The 25,396-nt window shown below is 44.3% G+C and overlaps 2 protein-coding genes and 1 pseudogene across 3 annotated transcripts; 2 read left to right on the top strand and 1 right to left on the bottom strand.

Annotated features, from left to right (window-relative positions):
* The first annotated feature begins 3,059 nt into the window (after positions 1-3,059).
* LOC124686678 (protein ENHANCED DISEASE RESISTANCE 2-like) lies at positions 3,060-6,209 on the top strand. 2 transcript variants are annotated; one of them, XM_047220591.1, is made up of 3 exons: positions 3,060-3,229; positions 4,478-5,406; positions 5,942-6,209. In XM_047220591.1, coding segments are annotated over exons 2-3 (930 nt in total). In that variant the 5' UTR covers positions 3,060-3,229; the 3' UTR covers positions 5,943-6,209. The 2 variants fall into 2 exon arrangements, with proteins under 2 accessions (XP_047076547.1, XP_047076539.1); XM_047220583.1 differs by lacking the exon at positions 5,942-6,209 and having other exon boundaries at positions 4,478-5,889.
* A 660-nt stretch (positions 6,210-6,869) lies between these two features.
* LOC124686695 lies at positions 6,870-10,198 on the top strand. The gene is made up of 4 exons (XM_047220602.1): positions 6,870-7,171; positions 7,277-7,389; positions 8,819-8,988; positions 9,403-10,198. The coding sequence occupies exons 1-4, from the start codon at positions 7,084-7,086 to the stop codon at positions 9,848-9,850; spliced, it is 819 nt and encodes a 272-aa protein (XP_047076558.1). The 5' UTR covers positions 6,870-7,083; the 3' UTR covers positions 9,851-10,198.
* A 9,809-nt stretch (positions 10,199-20,007) lies between these two features.
* On the bottom strand, positions 20,008-23,804 carry LOC124653935 (annotated as a pseudogene).
* Positions 23,805-25,396: the final 1,592 nt, after the last annotated feature.

Raw genomic sequence — 25,396 nt, 5'->3', positions numbered from 1 at the left:
GCATAAGAAAAAGGCGCAAGAAGGCCCTCATTCATCGCCTCATCCACCTTTGGAACAATTTTCTCTAATACCGCCGGATCAGTGACCTGCACTTCCGAGGTAAATAGGTTAGAAAAATACTGCAGAATAAACGGTTTTAATGTCTCCGTACCTTCCAACCAGTTATTCTGATCATCTTTTCAATTTAATAATGCAATTCTTTTTTCTCCGGGCAGTCGCGAATTGGTGAAAAAACGACACATTTATGTCCCCCTGCAGAAGCCAATTAAGTCTCGAGCGTTGGAGCCAATGAACCTCCTCTTGCTCCAACAGAAGTTCAATCAAAGACGCCCTTTCTTTCGCTATCAGCTCGTTCTCATCATTCATCGGCCCTGAGAGAGCATGTTCAAGTTCACGTTGAGCCCGCAGGAGGCGTTTTTTCGGTTTTTTTAAAGGAAAGCATTGTCCCATGCATGCAGGCATGGCTCCTAGCTTTCCCAACACCCGGAGCGCCCTCACTGGCTCTTTCCATGCAAGTTGGACCACCTCACAAAACCCTGGCTCCTGTAGCCATTTGGCTTTGATTTTTTTTGTCCCTCGAACGTTGTTAGACGGGAATTGCAGAGCATCGGTGTCAAGTAAAATGGGACGATGATCCGATCGAATAAAATCCAGATTTTGAAGAGTAGCTCCTGGATGCATTTCCGACCATGCATTATTAGCTAACGCTCGGTCTAACCGTTCCCTAATTCCACCTCTTCTCCAGATGAATGCATCGGCAGTGAACCCAATATCCTCCAGATTACAGTTAGAAAGAGCACTTCGGAAAGGTTGCATCACATTGTGTGGCCTCAAGTTACCACCCTCTTTTTCGTGGGAATACAAGATCTCATTAAAATCACCAATGATGACCCACAGAAGGTTATGTTGGGCATGCATGTCTCTAATTATGTCCCATGTCTGATGTCTATCCTCCCACCGTGGTTCTCCATAGATCTTAGTTAGTTTCCAGACTTTGTTTGATCCCTCGATGACCCTAACATCAATGTACTTCGGGTGTGATTTTTTTTGCTGAATTGATATTTCTCTTTTTCATAACAGCATCACTCCTCCACTTCTAATAGTACTAGGATTAACTATTTTGAAATCCATCCTCAATATTCTTCTCAAACAATCTGCTGGATAGGTATCGAGGTGAGTCTCCAACAAGAACATCACATCGGGAACATAGCGCCTTTGGACATCCAAAAGCGAACGAACTGTCGGGTCGTTCCCCGCCCCCTGACAGTTCAGAGATAGGATCCTCATTGCGAGCGGACAGGCCCGTCAAGCGAGCCCGCCAATTCGAGTGAAGGGGAGTCAGCTCCATCCTTCTTAGAACGCTTAGATCTAGAATTTGTGTTCTTCTCAATGACCATACCAGTGAGATTTCTAGTCACTCCCGCCCTAGCTGCATTTGGATCCTCCTCATACAGCCCCACATTTTCCATCGCTTCCACTTGGTTCATATCTAGTCTCCTTTTTATATTTGATTCTGTAGAGTCATTATCTTCCATCACCTCATCAATCTTCTTAACAGGACTAGACGTTGTATCATCAAGTGGATCCTCCACGCGGGCAATCCCATCAACATATGCAAGCACATTAAAACGCCAAGGAACCGTGCCTCCTCTTCCACGAGCCCTAGCAAACCCTCGTCCCCTTCCCTCTCCATTAACCTCCGGATTAGACCGACCAACTCGGCCACCACGATTCCCACCACGGAAACCACCCATGGCTCGCCCATGCCAAGTAGACCATTCAGCCTGCATAAAATCTCCCCACTTTAACTTGGTTTCATCATGTTCTCCAGTTCCGCATTCCAAATGAGAGTGTCAGACAAATCCACACACACCACAGAACCTAGGCATTTTCTCATACTTGACTTGATAGAATTCCCTCTATCCATCTCTCGAGATCGTGACAAACCGCTCTAGTACCTTCCTCACATCCAGCTTAACACGTGCTCGGACAAAATTACCCATGCCTTGGACATTGATCTGGATTTTCAGGAATTTTCCTACTTTCCTCTCAACAAGGTTTTTGATCAAGGCATCGTTCCTATACCCAATAGGGAGTCTGTGAATTTGTATCCATGTTGCAAAAAATTGAGATCAACATATTCTAGGGGTGCCAGCCCATCATATTTTTCAATGCATACTGGGTTTTGTCGAAACAGCCACTGACCCCCTTTTTCGACCTTGATCCAATCTCCTAAGCAGAAACATTGAACAGAAAATAAATTATCCTCAAGATGTTGGAATTTCACCTCTTTCGCCGGACTCCAAGCAATTCTCATGTGATGTTCGAAGGTCTGAGGGCTGAAGAAATTCGTAGTATGAATCCTAGCCAGAGCAGTCCACTTCATCCCCTCCTTCGGCGTCGTAGCTTCCTCTTCAAAGACCAACTCATCAAACTCATCTTCCTCAATGCCAAGGCGTTGCAAGAGGTCATCAAGCGCTTCTACCTTCTTACTACCCTATCCACCAGCTGACTCGATGAGCTTTCCGTCGGACTCGCCATTGCTAGAAGCCCAAGGATCTCACCCGAAACCCTAGAGAAGAACGAAAGGAAAAAAACCCCGCGGCGGGAACCCCGATCTATACCAGCACCGAGGTACAGCCAAAAGGTCGGGGGCAGAAAGAACTCCGTGTCAAAACCAAATCCGGCCGCGGAGGCTTGAAACCCTAGTCGCCCTGGCTATGGCCAGAGCTCGGTCTTATTTCTCTTAGATATGCTTCAAGTTGTTTTCAACATTAACTTTTAACTTAACTCCTAATATCTGGCCGTATTGTTGAATTTGGTCTTTTCCAAAGTTTAGCTGAAACAAAGGTAGCATCCCTGATTGAAAATCCGGAAACAAGGTCATGACGCGTACATATTTCTTTCCGAAAACTCGGAGAGTGCTTGGGCAGTACTCGACTGACGCGTTTATTAAGAACTCTTTTAGAGAAGAGAATCAATCAGAATTTGTTTGTTTCTTCTAATTTCCAGTTAATTATATGCCGAAGGCAAATAAATCATGAGGTATCTTTGATGAGTGGTCACATCATCGGTGCCTTTTCCAGCTTCTCTTCCCTAGACGACAAGCCAACAAGATTCATCCGCCCATCCCACTCTCCCCAGTCCCCACGCAAATCGCCACAAGCAAATCGTCGATCCTCGCCCGCCAGGTTGATCCATCGATACATCCCGCCGCAAGAACCTGTCGGTGAGCTTACTGTCCCTCCAATCCCTTGCTTAGTCCGTAGCTTGTGTCGGTTTCAGCACCTACGATTCGAAGGCAATCCGATGAATTTGGCTGGGAGACGTGATGTTTGTGGGTCGGCGGAGGTGAATCCATCGAATTCAGTACGCTGATTCGACTCAAGAAGGGCTAGCCCTCTTGTTTTCAGGTTTTGTTTGGAGCGTGAACTCGTTCCCTTGCTGATGGGGCTGTTGAGCTGGGCTTCGATTCTTTAGCTGTTCAGCACAGGGAGAGCTTGTTTGTGCAACTTCTAAGAAAAATCTCTCCCCTTATCTAAAAGAAAAATCTTCCTGAAGAAGTAGAATGCTTTTACCGGTTTATTTATAGTAGATCTTAACCTGATTCGGTTGTGGCATGAGTGACGGTGAGCCTCTTTGGTGCAAGTGGAAAACCATAGCTTGTAGGGTTTGCACTCTGGTCAGTTGCAGTAATGGAGGTGTTAATTGAGAAGAGGATAGACTTTTAGCTAGTTATAGGTTTAGCTATCATTACAACCTTTTTGATGCAAGCTTTAGATCTTATTTGATCCTCCTAGATTGTCTAGATACATTGATATTTGGACAAAGTTGCGATATTCTTTTATGGACGGAGGTAGTAGCAATTTTTCAGGCCTGGATTGCATCCTATCGAGTGGAGCAAATCATTATAACACTACCAGGGCTGGTGTAGTGTAATGTAGTGAACTTTCTACCAGAATGCAAGAATTGTGAGAGATTTCTGCGTCATCTGCAATTGCTACCGTGTACCTTTTCTCTTAGAATTCCAAACACAACTAGATATTCTTTACGTGTTGATGCTAAAATACGCAATCTGTAACTGTGGTGGTGTCGACCACTTCTCCAAGTGCATCTGGCATCATTGCAGGAGTCGTAGATGCCGTTTGGTGAAAAAATAAATGTTATAAGATACATCCTGTTTGATAAAATTGTCTTTGATGATTTTTTTTACTCCTTGCTTCATTTGACTCTTATACAATAGATCCTGTTTGCGACGAATTTAATGACATGTGAGTGAATGATTATCCACAAGTATTAATATCGAGCTTAGGCGATAGATGCTGACAACATTTTGGGGAGTTAAACCATCGGTTGTTTTCCCATTTAGCAGAGCTACTAAAGAAACATCAACATTTCTTTGATAGGTGCTTATAGATGAAGGGCTCTTTCTTACCTCTATCCTTCGAGAACTAACTAGAATTAAATTTTCTTGTAGATGGCATTTTCTAATGGTGAGGCTGAGCACCAATGGATACAGAATGTCCAGTCAGGAGGAGCAGTTCCTTGTCTACCGCCTGAAGACTGTCCTAATGGCTGGGCTACTCCTCCTGGTGACACATTTATGGTCAGAGGCCCAGAGTATGTTACCACTAAGGTAAAAATACCTGGTGGGCAGTATCTTCTAAAGCCTCTGGGAGTTGATTGGATCAAAGGCCCAGCAAAAATCTGCGAGGTCCTGAAAAACAAGAGCCATCGTGTGAGGAAAGCCATTGACGAGGAGGTTTCACATGGTAATCAGCCTTTTGTCTGGGCTTTCAACCTTCAACTGCCCAGCAAGGAGAACTACAGCGCGATATTTTACTTTGTATCACTGGAACCTGCACCTGAGGGCTCTCTAATGGATCAATTTCTGAAAGGTGATGACGCTTTCCGGAAATCCAGACTTAAACTGATAGCAAATATAGTTAAGGGGCCTTGGATTGTTCGAAAAGCTGTGTGTGAACAAGCCATCTGCATACTGGGCAGAGCGCTTTCCTGCAAGTATGTTCAAGGATCAAATTTCTTTGAAGTGGATGTGGATATCGGATCTTCTATAGTTGCAAATGCAATTGTCCATCTGGCGTTTGGTTACGTGGCGACATTGACTGTAGATTTAGCATTTCTTATTGAGAGTCAAGCTGAATCAGAGCTTCCTGAGAGACTTCTTGGAGCTGTAAGGTTCTCTGAGTTAAGTCCGGGTTCAGCTGGTACGTATGAAGTGCCATCTGAGGAGCAGCAGGAAACTGCTCCCATTCTGCCTGCAAGATTGTGGCGGAGTTTTTCCCAACTTCTACAAAACCCGAGCAACTCAATGGAGCAGTCGCCTAGCTCAGAGAACATCAACGGAAGCTTCCACAAAGAAGGTGCCGATGGCAACACTAATTGGTAAGTGCAGCGGACTCAACATGGTAATTAGCTACTGTCCTCTAAACCGCACAATTAGGTACTTTCCAGTAAACTGCATCTGTTAGAAATTTACCTTCACAGATGGCAAAATATTTATAATATGCTTGTTTTTAATAAGAAGATAAACGAAAATGAGATCTGTCGAGTAACTGTGAGAAACAATCACAGCTAGATGGCATATTGATATGTTGTGACTTGTTTGATGAACTCTCAAGCCCATTTTCCTTTTCTTATGTTGGTATATTCCTGTGTTAGCTGAGCATGCTGTACCACTCCTCTATATTGACAACATTATTATGATCTACTTGAGAGAAAATTTAGACAAACATGTTTCCAAATAGGATGTTCTCATCATCTCATGGTGTACCCACCGGGGAACTGGTTAGTTTTGGTTAGTTTTGTAGCTGTTATCTGACTCCCATTCAACATCTTGATGCATTCTATCATGGCTACAAAATCTGTTACCGAAATGCTCCGCAGGTTTCGACGATGTTAACATGTTTCCCTTTTGCAGATTTCCTTGAATCCTTTTCGAGAGGAGATCGTATAGCTTTTGTCTCCTGTCAAAAGGGCCTTCACTGGTGGGAGTTGATATGCCATTTCAGTGTTGTGTAAAATTCAGCTAGTTCTTAGGATGATGATCGGCCTCAGGTAGTTGTTGTCGATTATCATGATGCTGGGCCCTGCTGTAAAAATTATGCATACTGGTCAACATTACATTATTCTGTACATCTAAACTGGATTGCCTTTTAATCCAGAAATTGAGATGTTGTGTTGCATTCTCTCCCAGGGTAGAATCGTGTTAACTGCAAATGCAGTTTGGCTTTGACGCTGGTAAAAGGGGCATCAAATACATCAAGGAAGCTGAACTTGATTACAGTACTATAATTTTTGGGTTGGCAACATGTAAAGGAACACATTGGTTTCCTTGTCTGATTTTATGAACAGGGCAAAGAATTAAATCTTGTGTTACAATTGTAGTAGCATGAATGCATGATCATACCGACAATTTTATCCAAAGGAGGAATCATAGTATCAGAGGTCCTACACACAAAAATCTAAGATCCTTTTTGGTTCTTAGGATTTCAAAAGCGCATGAATAAGAAAAATGTAGTAGCAATAAGAATTCAAACTCTAGATTTTGTGTATGCCATGCCCATAGTTATTGAAATAGGAAAATACCCCTTAGACTGGACTCAACGGAATTTTTTCTTCAGAATTGCATGCAAAGCAGACCATATGAAATTTTTCCCTGGTTTCTAGTTCTACAAAACAAACGAACTGCACATGTTTTTTTTGTGGAACAGAATGCTCGAAAATTCATATGAAATTCCTTTGAACCAGAACGGCCTAATAATTCAAATCTTTCAAATATCCTGTGGAATTTAAATTCGTTTTTAAGAAGCCCACCCTGCGGCCAGCATAGCACACCAGCCCACCTACCATCCTATTTCTCCTCTGTATTTGTCCCCTCCTCGCCGTCGCTGCCGCCATCGACGCCGTCGTCGTGCCCGAATTCCGGCGAATTCTTTCCTCTCTCTAACCTCCTCTTTTCTCTCAAGTCTAATCTGAGTTCCTCTTCGAGAAGAGGAGCAGAGAGGCGGCATCGGCTCCGCCCGTGATGGTCGGCCGCCGCGCTCTGCGGCGGACACGGACATGCACAGCCCCTCCCCCTCCTCCCCCGCCGCCGCGTCGTTCTCACCTTCATCATCAGACCTCTCCCCCGCCGACGGCTTCCTCTGCGGTAATAATAACCCCATCCGATCTTTTTTCTGTTTGTGTTCTCGTTCCTGCTTCTGTGGGGAATTCCGTCAAGCACCTCGCTGACCCGCGTGATTCGGTCCAGCAGTGAAGGAGGGGGTAGACGAGATGATCAAGCACGTCGCCAACGAGCCCTCCGTCGGGCTCTACTTCGTCCAGCAGCACGCCAACGCATCTATGCCCATCCTCCTAGACGTCAAGGTCCAGCGCCCCCTTCCCCCTCTTAATTTGCTTTGTTCAGTTCTGATAACGATGATTTGCTTTTAAGTATGCTATGTTGCTCATTGGTATTAGGATTTACTACCAGTTCTCGCTTGACAATCTGGGTCCATTTGAATGATTTGGCTTGTCTTGATTAAGGGAATTAGGTCGGGCAAGATTGAATTTTTAGTGTATATACTACGAGATTACTAGCAATTACTTGGTTACAGTATATCAATCTACTAGCGCTGTGTTAGTCGAGCAAATGTATATGTATCATCTATCCTTACTGTTTACCAATGATACCATCGGATGATTTCTCCTCTGTGGTGCTTTGATGTCTTATTATGATTTATTTTTGTTTGGTATTGCACTATTAGCATACTTCCTCAGGCATGAGGCAACCATGAATGTTGTGTCTATATAGACTGAGTAGCACGATATTGTCCGTTCGGAACTACTGCACGTACGACGGTACATGGTTCAATCCTTGTACGATGCAACATACGATGGGGTGCTGCACCTTGATGCCACCCACAGTCAGATTGATTTGGTGTGTCGGACAAGGATTGGATGGAAAGTGTCGTACGCGTAGAAGGGTTCTTGTCCCTTGAATATTATCTTGGTAGCTTATTAATGAATGAAGTAATACACGTTTATGGAACTATGAAGTAATATGATGGGCCTACTGTATTCCTATTATTTGGAGTTCACTTTTAACATACTATGATAGAGTGACATGCTCTTTCACTATGACAGAGTTGGCTGGCTCATGCTCTTTCACTATGACAGACTTGGCTGGCTCATGTTCTTTCACTATGACAGAGTTGGCTGGCTCATGCTCTTTCACTATGACAGACTTGGCTGGCTCATGTTCCTTCACTATGACAGACTTGGCTGGCTCATGCTCCTTCACTATGAAAGAGTTGGCTGGCTCATGTTCCTACACTATGACAGAGTTGGCTGCCTCATTCCAGACTTTAATAGGCCATTTTAGTTGCAGAGCCAAACCACCCAGAACTTGGTAGTCACTCCAAAGCCAATCAATACCAATTTTTGATTATCGAAAGGCTGGTTTGGAGAAAGCCAGATTCAGCATTTGAATTTAGATTTCTTGATTTCAGCAAGCCAGATCCTACTGTTTATATAGCTGTCAAAACATGGTAGGACTTTGAATATTCATGAAGCATCATTCTCAAGTGCAAGCGCTATTTGTTTAACATCACTGTTCAGGCCTTTTCTTTCTTTTGGTTATTTTTTAGTAAGTTCTGACTTTTTTCCCTTTAGCACCATATATGTTTTAGCATTGGCTGACTTCATTAATTTTCAGAGCTGTTCAATGACGTCAGGCATAGTACCAACCAAGCTGAGATGTTCAATGATGTCGTGTTGTGAAATTCTGACATACCCTTTTTGGTTTGCTCATCAGGGGAAGGTTGCAGAAAAGACTCGTGATGTAACATTGCACACTGAAGATATAGAGGATTCTATCTGTGCTGTGAGGTCCATGACCGAGTTTGGACTTCCAATCGCTGATGATATGATCAAGGATATAAATAAATCTCTAAAGATAATGTCGAAGACCCAACCAAAGAGGGGGTAAGTATTTACCAATCTTTAGAACTTCTGATTTTTTGCTTCATTGGCTTTGAGATATTTTATGGTTTTTTTTTGTCTGACACCATGTGGAGCCTCATAGTATGCTAAAGCTTCTGCATTCATACCATCTATAGGCTTGTAGAACAGTGACCCTCTTTTCATTTTCATGTAGAAGCAGTCCATCATGATATGCTATATATGTAGCATAAAGTCTATCAAACTTCAGTCTTGTTTTAGGTGTGCATTGTAATAAGACCGAAAATTCAAATATTTAACTGTGGCTTCTACACCGGCTCAGGCAATCCTTAGCCCCCACTTTACCATATTATTCTATGTACAAAACCCATCCTCTTTTTTGTTTTTAGAGGAACTTATCCTCTTTATTTGGTTTGAGAAAAGAATTCTTGTGTTCAGGTTAATACAGAACCCCATTTGGGGGTTCCAATCAGACAAAAGCTCGGAAGCATGTGACGATTTGGGCGCAACTAATGGTGGAAGTAGCAAGAACTACTTGTCTTCTATGTTCAACACTGCAAAGCAAAAGGCATCCATTCTCAGATGGCCACAGACTGACTTGGCATCGAACGATGACGTTTCGGATAAGTCAGTGTCATCTACAGCTCCAGAATCATCACAAGCCGGACGACATGGTGCATCGACAACCTCAGATGGAGAAAGGGACGACACCCTCATTTCAAGCCGTTTGTCAGAAAATAATAATGCAGCTACTATGGATCAGAGGGTGTCTGCTGCTGATATATCCTACACGGCGGAGAGCTACAAAAAGTTCAAAGAAGAGCAAGAACTCAAACTGCAAGAGTGGCTTAGAGAGTCCAAAGGAGCTGATAGTACTAGAGACTGAGACTGTTCTAACGATGGAGCTCCAGCTTTTATGCCCCTGTCAGAGCACATCATAGTTTAGAGCATGTACAAACCTTCGGATATGCTGTGGTATCTGTGTACAATCACAAATCTTTTATTCATGTTGAGTGTACATGAGCCGCGTGTGAAGACGTTTCTGTAAACATCCCATGTTATATTTGCAGTTGATTTACAGGGCAGCGAGGTGTCTCAAGTGTAATGTAGTATAACAGCCTGAATTACAGCACAGCGTGTTTCTTCAAAGAGTTTTATTATTGTACTTTGGAGCTTTGTAGTGGTTTATATATGTATACACTGACGTGCAGATGAACCTGCCATCGTGATTATTCATCTTGTTCCGATGAGCTTGCTCTGGTATTTAGTTCAGTTTTGCGATTTCTGTTTTCACCTGTCTTGTCAGAGATACGAAGGCCAGCGTAGTGTAGCAGTGACCCCAGTTGAAATTGCGAGGGAAATGTCTGGGACGCGCGGCCGTAATGCTGAAGTCTTTATTCCTGGAATGAGGTTATATCCTGATGGAAGTTGTCGAGTAACGAGAGAACTTTAACATGTTGGTTTTATTTCGCAGATAGAATTTTATGCAAAACACTCAATAAAAAAGCCATGGTCACCGACTGGAAATTGAAACCACCGATCGGGCACATGCACCGGAAAATCTTGTTTACCTGTTTCCTTCCCTAAAAGCGACAAGTTCACCCTATTGTCTCCAACACGTTGGCAACGTGCCAAGTGCCAACGTCTCTAAATTTAGCCAAATTTCTCAGCCTACGTCGATGAACCGTGGCTAAAAGAAGTTTTAGCCATTTTTAATGGTCATGATTTTGTGTTAATGACGTGCGTCATCAACTAGCCTCTTTTTTCAAACATTTTTTTATTAAATCCCAATAATCAAATAATATAAACTAACAAATCAGGGAAAGTTTGAAAAAGCAAATATCACCGTTTAAGATATTTATCATTTTCTAGATTTGGCTAAAACTTGGTGACCCGAGGAAGCCACATCATCAGTGGCCGTCATGTTTGTTGTTAAAATGCTTAATATTAGATTGGGATATCTATGCGATGGATTACACATATAGTTAGTGATTTGTGCAAAAGACACGTAAAGTGAGGACTCGTTTGACTCAAATGAATGTTATAGGAATTTTCTAGAAATTTAATCCTTAAGGCTCCTTTGATTCATAAGATTTGTATATAAATTATGTGGAATTTTAATCCTATGGGATTTTTTTACATAGGTTGTTTGACTCATAAAAACATATCTCATAGAAAGTAATCCTATATAAATCTTGTAGTGTAAATTCTATAGGAAAAAAAGCATTAGGTTAAATCTCATGAAAAATTGTTTTGCTACAATCAAACACATACTTTATGTCCCCATAGAATTCAAGTAGACATGACATCCTAAACCTATGCTTTTTCATATTCCTAAGTTTTTTCTCCTATGAAAGCCCTTAGAAAATTTATGTGCACCGTTTGATTCGTAGGATTAGAATCTTTAGAAATGCATAGAGATTTTTCTATAGGATTGCATTGCTCTATGTTTTGGAGGAAATTTTTCATCCACTCAAATCTCATCTTACAATTTTCTTTGTTTTCGTGAGTTAAACACCACTTGAAAAAATTCCTGTAGGTTCTAAATCATGTAGAATTCAACTGGACATGTCGTTCTAATCTGCGATTTTCTATTCCAGTGTTCTAATAATCCTACGAACCAAATAGGCTTTGAGTAGTTTATGCAACGGAGACATGTCAATAATGAGTGGTTTCTACAATTTCCTTCATTTCAAAGAAGAACATTTGAACTATTTGAACCTGCAAAGCAAGCGCCCCGAGGCCCCAGCCAAACTTCAGACACATGACAAAACATTTTCTCCCGGGTCAGCCACTCGTCATAATCGCCAACGATGAAGAGGCCGAGAAAGCAAGTTCCAAATTCAAAACATGAATTGGAATGGAAAAAACAATCAAAGCAAAGGGAGAGGAGAGGCCGTGACTGTGGGCGTCAGATCGTACCATCCACTCACTCTCCCATTTTCCCGCTCTTTTTATCCTCTCTCCTTCCTTCTCTCCGCCTCCAGAAGCTTCCTCGCCTCGCTCGGTCGCTCCGCCACCGCCGGAGAAGAGAGAGAGAGAGGATGGCTAGCCTGGATTTGCCTCTGCCGAAGATCTTCGAGCTCCTCCTCGGCAAAGGTGGCTGACACCTCACCCCAATCGATCTTTCATCTGCTGACGCTTTATGCGCCGTCTCATCCTTGGATTTTGCTTATTGCGCAGACCGTGACCGGTGGCCGCCGAAGGCCAAGCTCATCTGCGCCGCGTACCAAGGCAACGTCCGCACACTCAAGACTCAAAAGTAAGATCCCTGCACCACAGACACCTTTCTCTGTCTGTCTTTTCGCTTCCCTCTGCGTCTTGTGCCTATTTGCTCGCCCGCTCGCTAGATCTGGCCGGTCTTAATCACCGTGTGCGCGTGGCTGCTTCCGATTTGACGCAGGCTGCGGGTGATTTAGGCTGGAGTGTCGGGTCTCGTGCTGGGGTTTTCTGGGTACTTGGTTGGGGAGTTTCTTGTACTCCCTTCGTCCCAGACATAGGGCTTGCACGTATTCCTAGCACGTTTTTTAAGGATCAGCGACGATTTCTATCTGATTCCGAGTGCTCTCCTCACGACTAAAAGGTGCCCCTTTTTTCATGTGAAATGAAGGGATCGCCGATCGCGAAGGAGCTGGACGTGCAGGGGCATGGAATCTCGGTGACGGTGGCCAACACGACCTTCATGGGCATGAACGCACTGCACGCCCCGCCGGTGGGAACGCCAGGCTGCCCATCTACCAGTACCTCATCGAGGAGGTCAAGATGGACGTCAACAAGCCGGACACCGCTCAGGGTAATCTGTAACCAATCAGCAGTTCACGCCATCCATTTCTGATTTTAGTTATGATGAGAGCGCTTTTACAGTACCCTCAAATGAACATGAGCCGTCAATTACTTCCAATCTAACGGATAATTGTGATCCGTACTCCGATATAGATCCCAGGGAGTACCACCATCAGAAATCAGGGAGTACCTTAAGAGTAGGGGTAAAATGGTAACTCAGAGGGTAGTTAACGTGTCACGTTTTGCCCTAATCTCCATTTGCATGGACGCGGTGATCAAAGGGCGACATGTTCGGCAAACCCGACCAAGCGGCCGGCGACATAACGGCGACGGCCGGCCGCAGCAGCTCCGTGAAATAACACGAACTCACGAACAAGTCCGTCTGGCGGAACTCGATGTACTTGGACTACACAGTACACCAGTATTCTGATCGATTTCGTCCCTATGGTGATGCTGTCTCATGTGCTGAGTTCTGCAAAAAGTCGGTGGCTCAACTTAAGGGAGATATTAGATGTTGACTTCTGTGTGCGCGCTATATGTGTTCAAAATGATGATGCTTCTGCCGAAGCTTCATTGATACAATATAATCCTCCACTTCTATAATTCTTTTTTTCTCCAGATCGATCACGTCTGTAATTCTGATTAATAAACTTGCGGTTGAATAAGATGGCATGTAAATTTCCAACTAAAACTCGACGGAGATGCACCGGTCCAGAAAGATTTTCGATCGGCTGGGTAATCAGAGAGGTATCAGTTCATCGCCGGAGACGTTTCTGGTTCACAAGCGAGCGCCAGTTGAGAAATCAAGTGGACTAAATCGAACTGCACACCGACGGCAGCGCCGAAGGTGCGGCATCATGCAAGCGCGGCAGAGATTCGTGGTCTAACCGGCTGGGGGTGTTGAACAAGATAGGCACTACACCCGCCATGGCGGACGTCTTGCGCGCGACTATGGAGGAGACAGTTTTTTCGATAAAGGATGGTTTATTACTTTTGGGAATCAATTACATCCAGCCTCTGCATAATCAGGATGCACACCGCCGTTCAAAGTGTACTGAAATCAAAGTATATAAAACTAGGCGGAATACATATGGTAGCGATGAATCATATCTTTACTATTAAATCTCAATCCGTTGGTACGTACGTCCCTCGCCACCGCGTCCTCGAGCGATCCACGGCAGGAAAATCAGAAAAACTGGCTACCAGCGAAGGAACCGTAGGTCCGTCCAGGATAATTATTATAGAGAAATATTCGAACTCCATTCCATATTCAAGTTCTACCATTTCAACATCCAACTTTAAGTGTGTCACCCTAAGGTTCGTGAACTATGCGGACATGGTTGAGTACTCACTCCGACCAATAACCAATAGCGGGATCTGGAGATCCATAATGGCTCCCACATATTCAACGATGACTTCAATGATCGAATGAACCATTCACATACGATACCAATTCCCTTTGTCACGCGATATTTTTACTTGTCTGAGGTTTGATCATCGGTATCACTCTATACCTCGTTCAACCTCGTCTCCTGACAAGTACTCTTTACTCGTACCGTGGTATGTGGTCTCTTATGAACTTATTCATATGCTTGCAAGACATTAGACGACATTCCACCGAGAGGGCCCGGAGTATATCTATCCGTCATCGGGATGGACAAATCCCATTGTTGATCCATATGCCTCAACTCATACTTTCCGGATACTTAATCCCACCTTTATAACCACCCATTTACGCAGTGGCGTTTGATGTAATCAAAGTACCTTTCCGGTATAAGTGATTTACATGATCTCATGGTCATAAGGACTAGGTAACTATGTATCGAAAGCTTATAGTAAATAACTTAATGACGAGATCTTATGCTACGCTTAATTGGGTGTGTCCATTACATCATTCATATAATGATATAACCTTGTTATTAATAACATCCAATGTTCATGATTATGAAACTAATCATCCATTAATTAACCGGCTGGGGGTGTTGAACAAGATAGGCACTACACCCGCCATGGCGGACGGTCTTGCGCGCGACTATGGAGGAGACAGTTTTTTCGATAAAGGATGGTTTATTACTTTTGGGAATCAATTACATCCAGCCTCTGCATAATCAGGATGCACACCGCCGTTCAAAGTGTCTGAAATCAAAGTATATAAAACTAGGCGGAATACATATGGTAGCGATGAATCATATCTTTACTATTAAATCTCAATCCGTTGGTACGTACGTCCCTCGCCACCGCGTCCTCGAGCGATCCACGGCAGGAAAATCAGAAAAACTGGCTACCAGCGAAGGAACCGTAGGTCCGTCCAGTTATCCAAGCCGTGCTGGTCGTGGGCTTCGGGAGCCAAAATCTTCCGAGACTCCTAGATTGATTCCAAGTTATAAAGAGACACGACTCCCTCATATACAAACCTAGATCGATTGCAAGTTCTCGACATCCCACCCGATCCCCTGCCTAATATTCACGCCCACCACTGCCCGATTCACGCCCGCCACCGGCCTCCAACGATTGAATCGAGTGGCTAGAGGTGGGAATAGAACCTAGCCATCGGATTCGTCCTCTCCATTGCGTGAATTGCATATCAACTGCAACCAGATGCTGTGGCAGTGGTGTGGGGATAGGGCAGTGGAATTGCTGGATCCTCCGCCGATGAATTGCTATCGACAGATTGCCATGAGCATTGGGTGCCTACTTCGGCGACGTGAGATTTGGGGGCGCTGTGTCGTGGGTCAGTTTCGCGCGTGTCTTTGGCCTGGATTTAGTCTGCTGCCGCTGATTGTTTTGCTGCTGCCCCTGATTGCTAGCTGCGTGTGGAAGCTTAGTTGTGTGTGCTTCGCTGCTGCCAATTGATGTACTCTGATTTCTAGCAGGTACAATGTTTGTTACTGCTTTGGTACTAATGTTTGATCCTTAAAGAAGTTGATGCCTACAGAAGAAAAACAACGTATGTGGGCTATTACATAGTGAGAAAAAGAGAGAAGGCAGATTAAATTAAATAAAGCGAATTACAATTTTGAAACTATTAGATTAAGTATAAAAGAGTACTGAAAAAAAGTTAGATTATTTGAAAGTTCTGCTAATTAGTGTGATGGCCAGGCAGATCGTACAGGAGTAGGGAAGTGTTGCAAGCTCTACTCTGAATTTGACTTCAGTACGATGGAAATGTATCAAAAGAACAAATTCCAAATCACATTAGCCACAGAAGCCGGAGATAATACTATCCTTGGTGTTCCATGAATCTCTTGTGTTTTCCTCTGATTATAATTTTAATTTGTTTAGCAGGTCATGGTTTGAAGGCTGAGCAGCATGAGAATTATAGTCTTTATTCATGCTATATACCTGTTTGGATATTTTATTGTCAATTAAAATATTGGGACGTTAATTTGATTTTTATAATGAAACTTCTTTGTCAATCGAAATAAGATTAATTAGTCTATGTTTTTTTATGCTAGACAACTACACAAATAAGAGATGGATAAAATCAGGTGTTTTCTCTCATTCAGGAAAGGATTACTTTAGAGGTCCGCTGCAACGCGCGGGCATTCAGCTAGTAACGCCTAAGGTGTGGGTGGTGCTGCAATCCGAAGACTATGCTGCCACCCATGTAGGGAAAAAGTATCCCTCGTCGTAGCCTCCAACCATGTACAGACCTCCGTAAATAGGTCTCGGTTCTCCATCCGCTGAAGAGGTAACCACAAACGGAGAATACATGTACATCTGTAGATGACCTGCAACAAAGAACAATTTTTATCATTAAAAATCTTGTCATTTCTACTTAGTCGAGTGCCCGGATAAGCGCTAGCGCCCCCACCCTAAGAAGAAACTTAAACCTTGAATCGATACCAGTGAAGCCGGTGGCCAAAGACATTGGCTACACTAGTCGGGGGATACAGGGTAGATGCTACTTGGATGACTGACCAAATAGATCTCGCAAAATGGCACTGGAAAAAAAGGTGTTTAATAGTTTCATCTTGATGACAAAAAACACACCGTGAATTTCCGTGTCAATTCCGCTTGACAAGATTATCTTTGGTAAGAATAACTCATACCATCCACAAATTTTAATTTTTAATGGTATTTTCATCTAGCACGATGCCCGCGCATTGCAGCGGATTTTTCTTTTAGTGATATTGAAATTCCTTCCATGTATCATCTCTGGGTATTGTGCCCCTTTTCCTCTCCACGTGTACACTAATATGTGGTACATACACCATGACAACAGATAACACAAGGTTTCATGGGGGTGTCCTTGACCAGAAGTAGCATGTAGGATCAATCGCTGCAGCTTTAATTAGCGCGGCCACATATCTTTCAATTTCCATGGCGTGAATCAACGGAATAAATTCGGCAATCTTAAGCTACGTGCGGTCGGTACTAATCCATCTTCATCGTCGAAGGCAACAGGTCTCGTCCAACAGCCACAACGGCCATGGATTCACCAAACACTGCACGCCACTTCACGTCAATCTTACCTCTGTCCTGTCTTGTGAAGGGGCTTCGTGGTCGCCTCGGCTGTCACGGATGGAGAGTGGAGACGTAGTTAATCAATCTTCTCTCGCTTGATCTCTCCTAAAATTTGGATGTGATGAGAGCTCATCAAGGATGACCGGCCAGATATAGAAACATGACGTTGTTCTTTGTTCGGATCCAATAGTGCAGAACTCGGCAAACATCAATTTCTCATATGGTTAAGTAACCTCTAAAAGCATTTGAATTGTTAATTCAATCGACTTTAAATCATGTAAACATGTATGAGAACAAAAGCTCGTGCAGTACCATGTGCATCATCGTGCCAAAGATTTAGAACAGATTAGACAGGGTTAAGACGCATGTAGAAATCAACCAGAGCAATGCATGACGGAACTAATTATCTAACTAACCATCACTTGCTACACAGGAGATGAGCGGAAGCTTTATTTTCTGCCTGGCAAGCCTGGTCTTAAATTCAGGTATACTTTTTTTTGACAGAGTAAATTCAGGTATACTTGATGGACTACAAACCTCAATCGATTGCAACTGCTGAACTACCGCAGGAGCAAGACTGAATCAGAGGTACGGTGTCTTCAATTGCCTTTCGCCCTGGAGAGATGAAATAAGGTGCGGTAATCTGCCATCTCCGGCGCGGCTGTGAAATTCCTCGGGGGAGGGCGGGGATTAGCTCCTCCTTGGGACATGGGATGAGCAGCAAGCGGTCGAGGCCGTCGGCAAGCGAGCAGCTCGCAGCGGCCTCCAGAATATTCGTCAGCGTACGGTGAGCAGCTGCTTAGCCACCCGCTCATCCCCTCGATCCGCAACTTGCTTGTCTCGATCGCGACGGCCGCAGCACAGGCCAGCGCCGACTTGCTTGCCTCCGTCGAGGCGGCTGCGGCCCAGGATGGCACCGGCGTGCCCGCGTGGGGGCTGCCTTGGTGACGGCCTCTTCGAGCTCAACATCGGGGCCACGGGCGAACCCTACGCTTGGACGCCATCTAGGCTGGATAGATCGACAGGACCCGGGCGCGTGTATAAGTTGGCTTGCGCCAGGGTAGGGGATGAAAAGAACAAGAGATTGGGCCGGGCACGCCAGGGAAGAGTACTTCTTCGCTGTTGGCTGGTTTTCCTGGTTTTTCTTAGATTTTCCGATCGGACGAATCGCTGTTTAACACCGGTTCTTTTTACGTACGACGGCTTTTTAACGTACGGACACCACCGATCGCTGCTTAATAGTAAAGATAGATTAACATTGCCAGCAGCTGCAGGCTCTTGTTGTTACCATAATCAGTAGAACTGGGTTATCCGTTAACCTTTTCTGATTGGCTAATCTTTGCAGGGAGGCGATCGAACTGAAGTGATCAAGCCCTCCGTATGCACATCAGATAGAAGCTCGGGCAGAATGCAAAGCTCTTTTTTGTTTGTGTTCTCAGGCAAAAACACTGGACTTTAAATTATGTCGCTGTTTTGTACTAAATTTCATGGACTGAGCAGCATCTTATGGAGCAGAACATGTTACTGGCAACTTGTTTGACGTTTGTGAAACTCAAATCCTGTTTGTATGGGATTGTCACAGTGGATGATGAATTCACTAAGCAAGATTGAAGGGGTTGACAGAGTTCTTGACTGTAAAATTACCAAGTCAGCTTAGCAGTTGTGCTGCTTGTTGTGGTCGTGATGGGTAAACTATACTCCCTCTGTACATAAATAGTGTCCACATACATCTAAACTTGGACAAATCTAAAATAACCTTTTATGGATAGAGCTAGCAACATAAAAGCACATCTTGTTTCGCTAAATGTGGCAATGGTGTTGGTGAACAGTTTATTCAGCACACAAATCGTGTAGGAGACAAGATTGCTTCAACCTTTGCTGTTGAACCATTTGGTTATAGATTGGTAGTCTAAAGATGCGATGCTGACACTGGCAATCAAAATTTCAGAGCCGAGAGAGGCTACTGCCGAAAAAACGGGATCATATCTGCCAAAGAAGGCGAAGCTGCCGAAGTAAGAGCATCTTCAACAATTGCTGCAATTGACGCTGCGCAAATTGATGCTGCAACCAGCGCTGTGAGATGGAGCGTGGAGCAAAAACTGTATATTGTGCACTATATCTACCGCGTCGAAAAGAGTGCGCAACACAAATCGCGCGTAGGAACTAGTGCCCATTTTTACAGCTCTAAAATTTAGAGATTCTGTTAGAGGTGAACATAGCCCCACGCGCGAAATACGGATGAAACGCGCGCAAAGTGCTTTTACAGCGCTAAAATTTAGCGCCACTGTTGGAGATGCTCTAACGGCAGGCTGGCAGCAGCCCCGCCCGGCGGTAATGTACAGTATATCGTGCAAACTAAATGCGGTATAATTGTTGGACGAGTCTTGATTGATTAAAGGAAACACGTACGTGTCCTACATCAATCACGAAGACAGAATAGAGCAGCACCTAACTGAATCTCCGGCCAGGTTCGTGAACATGCTCACGCTACGAGGCCGGTTATTTGCTGAGTCTCACAAAACAGAGAAAACGGGGATCGATCATGGTCATACTAACAGGTACAGCCTGCCGTACTATGTGACTGCAACCAAATTATTGTTTGTCGTGACTTCATAACGAATGGTTCTTAAATTGACACGGCAATGGGTTGAGCTTGTGTCGACGTAGAAAGAATACAACTCAGACTGCCAAGCCGGGCATCTTGGAAGTCGTTGTTTGAAGCAGCAGGGACCAGGGAAGTTGGAGGCGTGGCACCATCAACGATATACGGCGACAAAAATTGAGGAGCTACTGCTATATGGAAAATATCTGAAATGATAAGGGAAACGAAGAGATGAATCACACACATCATCAGCGAGGGAGAAGGTCAAACATTTATTAATGAGTAGTCTTTACCTTAATGGTGGGACGGTTGGGGTGGGCCTCCACTGCATGCATCAGCGCATCACGAGCGTTGCTACTAACGTCACCACTAAGCCCAACAATGACATGCTCAAGAGAAGGGAGGTGTGCCATGCTCACATCAACCTCACCACTTTGGTAGTTCGCATGATGGGACATCTGCATGTGAAGACGTTTAAGCCGTGGCATACTTCCAGGTGCAAACAGACATGGCCACGTCATAATCCCACGGAACTCGCACTCTAGGGCAGATGGGAATGCACCGGCCCTCACCACCGACAAAAGAATATTCCGCTCTTTATTGCAGGCATACAGGAAGAGGTAGCGAAGAGCAGGAAGCATCCCAATAGTGTTGATGTCATCCTTGTGCAAATTTTCCACTCCTATGAACAGAAAGGAGAGGTGGGGAAGTGATGTTAAATTAATCCATTTCGGCAGTGTCAAGAAGCCATCATCTGCCAGAAAACTGCGGAGGCATGGAGGGGGCACCCAGCGTGCACCCATGAGTTTCACCATCCCCCTACTTCCACCAATCCGCACAGATCGCAGTTTGCACAAGCTGCCAAGAGACTCCATCAGAGCTGTGCCCTTGTCCATTTCATCACAGGAAAATTGGAGCACCCTTAACTCTGTCAGGTTGGACAACTCTTTAACAGTGTCAATAGATGAGAATGACCCTGCCCCTTCCAGCACTTCAAGGGATGTCAAGTTCCCGACTCCTTTTGGCAGTATTGTTCCTTCACCGAGATACAACCGTATCAAATGCTGTAGCTGAACGAAACTTGCGGGTAACTCTTTTATACCAGATCCACGTATGTCCAGTGATTGCAAAAACCGTAACTTGCCTATGTCATGTGGGAGTTCCTTAACATCTGAGTCGTTGATCACTAGTTGCCTTAGGTGAAGTAAATTTCCAATATGCTCAACTCTAATACCATGTGTATTGTCCACTCTGCCAACAAAGGGATTATATCTACCATGTCCTAGTTCCAGTATGCGTAAATACTGTAAGCTTGAAAGAGATGACAACCAATAACCGGTAGCAGGAGGAAAAATAGCAAATGACCTGACTTTTGACATACCAAACTGGTGTTCATCGATTTTCACCGTGCTATTTTGCAGCGATAATCTTCGAACTTTGCTATGCAGATTAGGCATGTGCCGCCTAGTATTGTCTAACACAGTGACAAAGTTTTGTTTGCTTGAAAATGAATATATGAGATCAAGCACCATGTCATGTATACGGCAAGATATCACCTCTCCCTGTTCATCTAATTCTCCAGGCATGATCAAGCTTCTATTCATGAGCTCACTGAAGTATGTTTCTCCAACCTCAAACATAGTACTTCTTTTTTTTCCACGCTGGATAAAACCTTCAGCTATCCACCTCCATATCAGCCACTTTTTCTCAATCTCAAAATCTTCTGGAAATATGCTAAGATATAGAAAACAAGTCTTCAGATGACAAGGCAAATCATGATAGCTTAACAACAATATCTTCCTCATGTCATCCACGGTAGCACCTTCTGTAAGTCCATGGCCAATAGAGCTGAGCAAATGGAACCACTCATCCTTTTGTTTTACCTGTTGATTACTAACCAAAAGACTAGCCATTGTAATGATGGCTAACGGTACACCACCGCATTTCTTCAATATATCCTTTGATACTTCCTGTAGATCATCTGGACAGCTGTTATCACATTGAAATATTCTTCTATAGAAGAGTATCTGTGATTCTTCAGCAGACAGAGGTTTCATTTCATGAATTATGTCATGGGCAGAAGAGAGACATGCTTTAGCGACACCAACTTTGCGTGTTGTTGTGATTATCCGGCTACTGAGACTATTCTTTGAGAAAGCACAATTTATATATTTCCATGTTTCTTCTTCCCATATATCATCAATTATGATGAGGTACCTATGCCAGAGAAATGAGAACACTAATTGTAAATTGGAATGAGATACAACTAAATGTGTTCTTTATAAGGAAGATGGTTATTAAATGGTAACTATTGCTAGCAGAAATATACTATAGGTGAGAACTGCCAACTGTGAAATTTGGAGAACAAACACAAAATGGGAGCACAATTATTATCTTTAAGTATATACAAGACTACAACAGAAACACTGATAAAGAAAAGATATTGAGTATAAGCTAGCCATCTGATGCTCTTTAAAAACAGTAAAGGACACACAGGGTGGGTGATGCGTACCTTTTGTCCGCAAGAAATTTACGGAGTTCAACGATGAGTATCCTTTCATCCTTTTCTGTATTATGAATATTACTGAATATTCTATTATCAAGGTCATAGAGTATATCTTTGAAGATTTTCTTCAGATTAGGATTCTGGCCCACAGGGACAAAAGCCACACAGTCAAACTGGGCTTTGATTTTGTCATAAATTGATTTTGTGAGGGTTGTTTTGCCCAACCCTCCAAAGCCAACAATAGAGACTGTCTTCAGTTGCGTGTTGGACGTTTCGTCGTCACCAATCAGCTTGTGGATCAGCTCATCCCTGGTGCGGTCAATGCCTACAAGCTCCGCCACATCCTTGTACAGAGCTACCATGCGAGGATCAATAGTAGCACCAATGCTGGATCTTCCCATGTCAAGCTCATACCTCTGACGCAGCTCCGACAGCTCCTTGGCGAGGATCTGAGCTTCCTCGATGGCGTCAGAGATCTGATGAAGTGCTTTGCCATTGGTAAACATCTTGGTAGTCTTCTTGAGGAACTTCTTGACTCGATTCTTCATGTTCGCTGGCTTGTCGCTGGGGCCGTCCACTCGCACCATGAAGTCGTCCACGGCATCTTCCATGTCGTAAGAGAGATCTCTCACCTTGGCAGCCCAGATCTGGACATGCTCGTCGAGCTGGTCCGGCGGCACCTTGCCGACCTTCCGGAGGACAGCGTGCATAAGCTCCAGCTCGGTGTGGAGGGATTTCACACGGGCTTGCACTCGTTTCTCCAGATTGTATTCGCCCACCAGCAGCTCACCGAGCTTGCAAATGACAGGGCTCATCGCCCTGGCTGCGACCTCCATAGCTAGCTTCTCCTCTCCCTTGTGCCTGCACTCTCTACGCACGCTTGACGCAGTGTCAATCTCTGTAATGCAAGCATGGCCGTTTTTAGAGGAAATGATGAGCAAAACCGGCACATGATTCGTTCATGGACGTAAGTCACGTAACAGCACAAATATTCATTACCTCGTTTTGGTTCAATTATACAGAGCAGAAGCTGAAGAAAAGAATCCTGAACAGTAACTCTCAACCTCCAGTTCGCAGTTGCCTCTGCAATCGGTGGAAAGGCAAACCACGATTAAGAGTGGAGAACAGATCCAACTCTGCTCAGTAAAATCCGTATCAAAACCACACGGAAGAACAAGACAGTCCGAGACCAAAAATCACCACATAAAAATAAAAGGAAAGAGAGTTGTGCTGCACTCAATTGACCGAAAGCCAAGGCTGATTACTGAGTGGGAAGAGTAAGACAGTAGTACCTTTGACGCTGTAGTCGTGCCCGAGAGATCTGGCCACTGCTCGCGGAGGAAACCTGGGCCATCCACGAGATCGGGCCGCTGCTCGGGGAGGAGAAGTGGGTCGTCAGAGCAGAGACGGAAACGAAAGGGGGATCGAGAGCCACGCGAGAGGTTTTCAGAAGCACGCGGTAGCACAGTTATGAGACTGCATCAACTCAGCACTCTGCTCCCGTTGTACAATTGAAGCCGTGAGCATCCTCTTTGAGTATTTCTCGATCGACGCACGGTTGGTAAAAGCCGGCAGCGCCAAGGCAATGTGCACAATGTTTCTTGACTTGACTTGAGCAACCTACCTCACTTTCTCATTTTTTTTGGAGACTAAACAAGCATTGCATACCTTTCATTTAGGGCATCACCAACAGGGATTAAGATCCAGTACCTTGCTGTTATCAAGGCACCAATGAACAGTACTATGACTTGCTCCCAGTTTTAGTTGTTCGATCAATAATCTACGGGTGGACGAACATGAACGGTCGCTGCTACAGGAGCGCCACCTACAGTGCATCTGCTACAGTGTTTCTTCTACATTACATCTGCTACAGAAACGGCTACAGTGCATTGCTGCAGTACTAAATCTGGTGTGTCAGTTTTCAATCCAACGGTCAAAGGGGCAAGGCACCTCACTATTCAAATGTGACTTGATAGAGGCAAGGCACTGGATCCGTGTCCCACCAACAGCCCTTGACTCCTACCTTTTTTTTTTTTTGAACAAGAGCAACCTACTTCACTTTCTCATTTTTTGGAGAATAAACAAGCATTGCATACCTTTCATTTAGGGCATCTCCAACAGCCCAACGGAGCATCCGGTTGCCACCACGTGGTCAAAAAATACGATATGCACCTAGTCCCAGATGTATAGTGATCAACTTGCCCGTCAAGAGGCGAACATGATTCAAATATGCCTCACGTTTGTCTACGTCGACGCTGCGCGGTCGCGCCGACCATCCGCGTTGGTTGTATACGGGCAGTGACAGATATACGCAAAAAGTTTCTCATTAATTATTGAATTAATGGCTAAAAGGACCATCTTTACAGAGATAGTTAATTGAATTATCCTAAAACTACGACGATCGTACTTACTCGTCGTCGCGCAGCTTACTATGGCCGGTGTTACTCGCAGTCCCGCTGATGAGCCCTAAGGCCTAGGATGTGCCCAAATCTCACAAATTGACCCGAGATCAAAGAGGGGGAAACGGAGAACGAGATGAACACGAAGAACGAACACACACACACACACACACACACACACACACACACACACACACACACACACACACACACACACACTAACCGATACAAACGAATTTCACTCCCGTGGCTCGGTAAACCACGCCGATAGAATCACACGGAGAGAGACCGCGAGGTAGAATCCCGGTGCGAGAGATCGATGATGGAGATGAACACTTGTGAGAGAGAGAGTGGAGCACACTAGAATCTCAAACACAATTATTCAAATCTTCAACAAGAGGTACCTTGAGGACATAGGAGATCATCCTAGAGGTTTTGAGCAAAGCTCTAATGATAATCCAAGTCTATGTCTAACCCTAGCAATCATGGCCACCTTCCTGCCGTCAGGTACCTTCTTGACCATGGCACTGATCTGCATCAGCGGAGTTCAAAGGGGAACACCACTCTACTTCATTCGGCTGCAGTTCATGGTATAACAGAAGGATTTTCACTTCATTGTTACTTTCCTCTGCCGTCAGAAATATCTGTCCTTCCAGTGCACATCAGTGCAATGAT

This window comes from Lolium rigidum, chromosome 1, assembly GCF_022539505.1.
Source record: "Lolium rigidum isolate FL_2022 chromosome 1, APGP_CSIRO_Lrig_0.1, whole genome shotgun sequence".
Taxonomy (NCBI): domain Eukaryota; kingdom Viridiplantae; phylum Streptophyta; class Magnoliopsida; order Poales; family Poaceae; genus Lolium; species Lolium rigidum.
The sequence above is the reverse complement of the archived record's forward strand: the minus strand, read 5'-3'. Positions and strand labels throughout refer to the sequence as shown.

Coding starts and splice junctions, on each gene's coding strand:
- LOC124686678 (XM_047220583.1), top strand. CDS start 4,478: ATGGCATTTTCTAATGGTGAGGCTGAGCACCAATGGATACAGAATGTC.
- LOC124686695 (XM_047220602.1), top strand. CDS start 7,084: ATGCACAGCCCCTCCCCCTCCTCCCCCGCCGCCGCGTCGTTCTCACCT. Junction 7,172..7,276: donor CGCCGACGGCTTCCTCTGCG/GTAATAATAACC, acceptor TCGGTCCAGCAG/TGAAGGAGGGGGTAGACGAG. Junction 7,390..8,818: donor CCATCCTCCTAGACGTCAAG/GTCCAGCGCCCC, acceptor TTTGCTCATCAG/GGGAAGGTTGCAGAAAAGAC.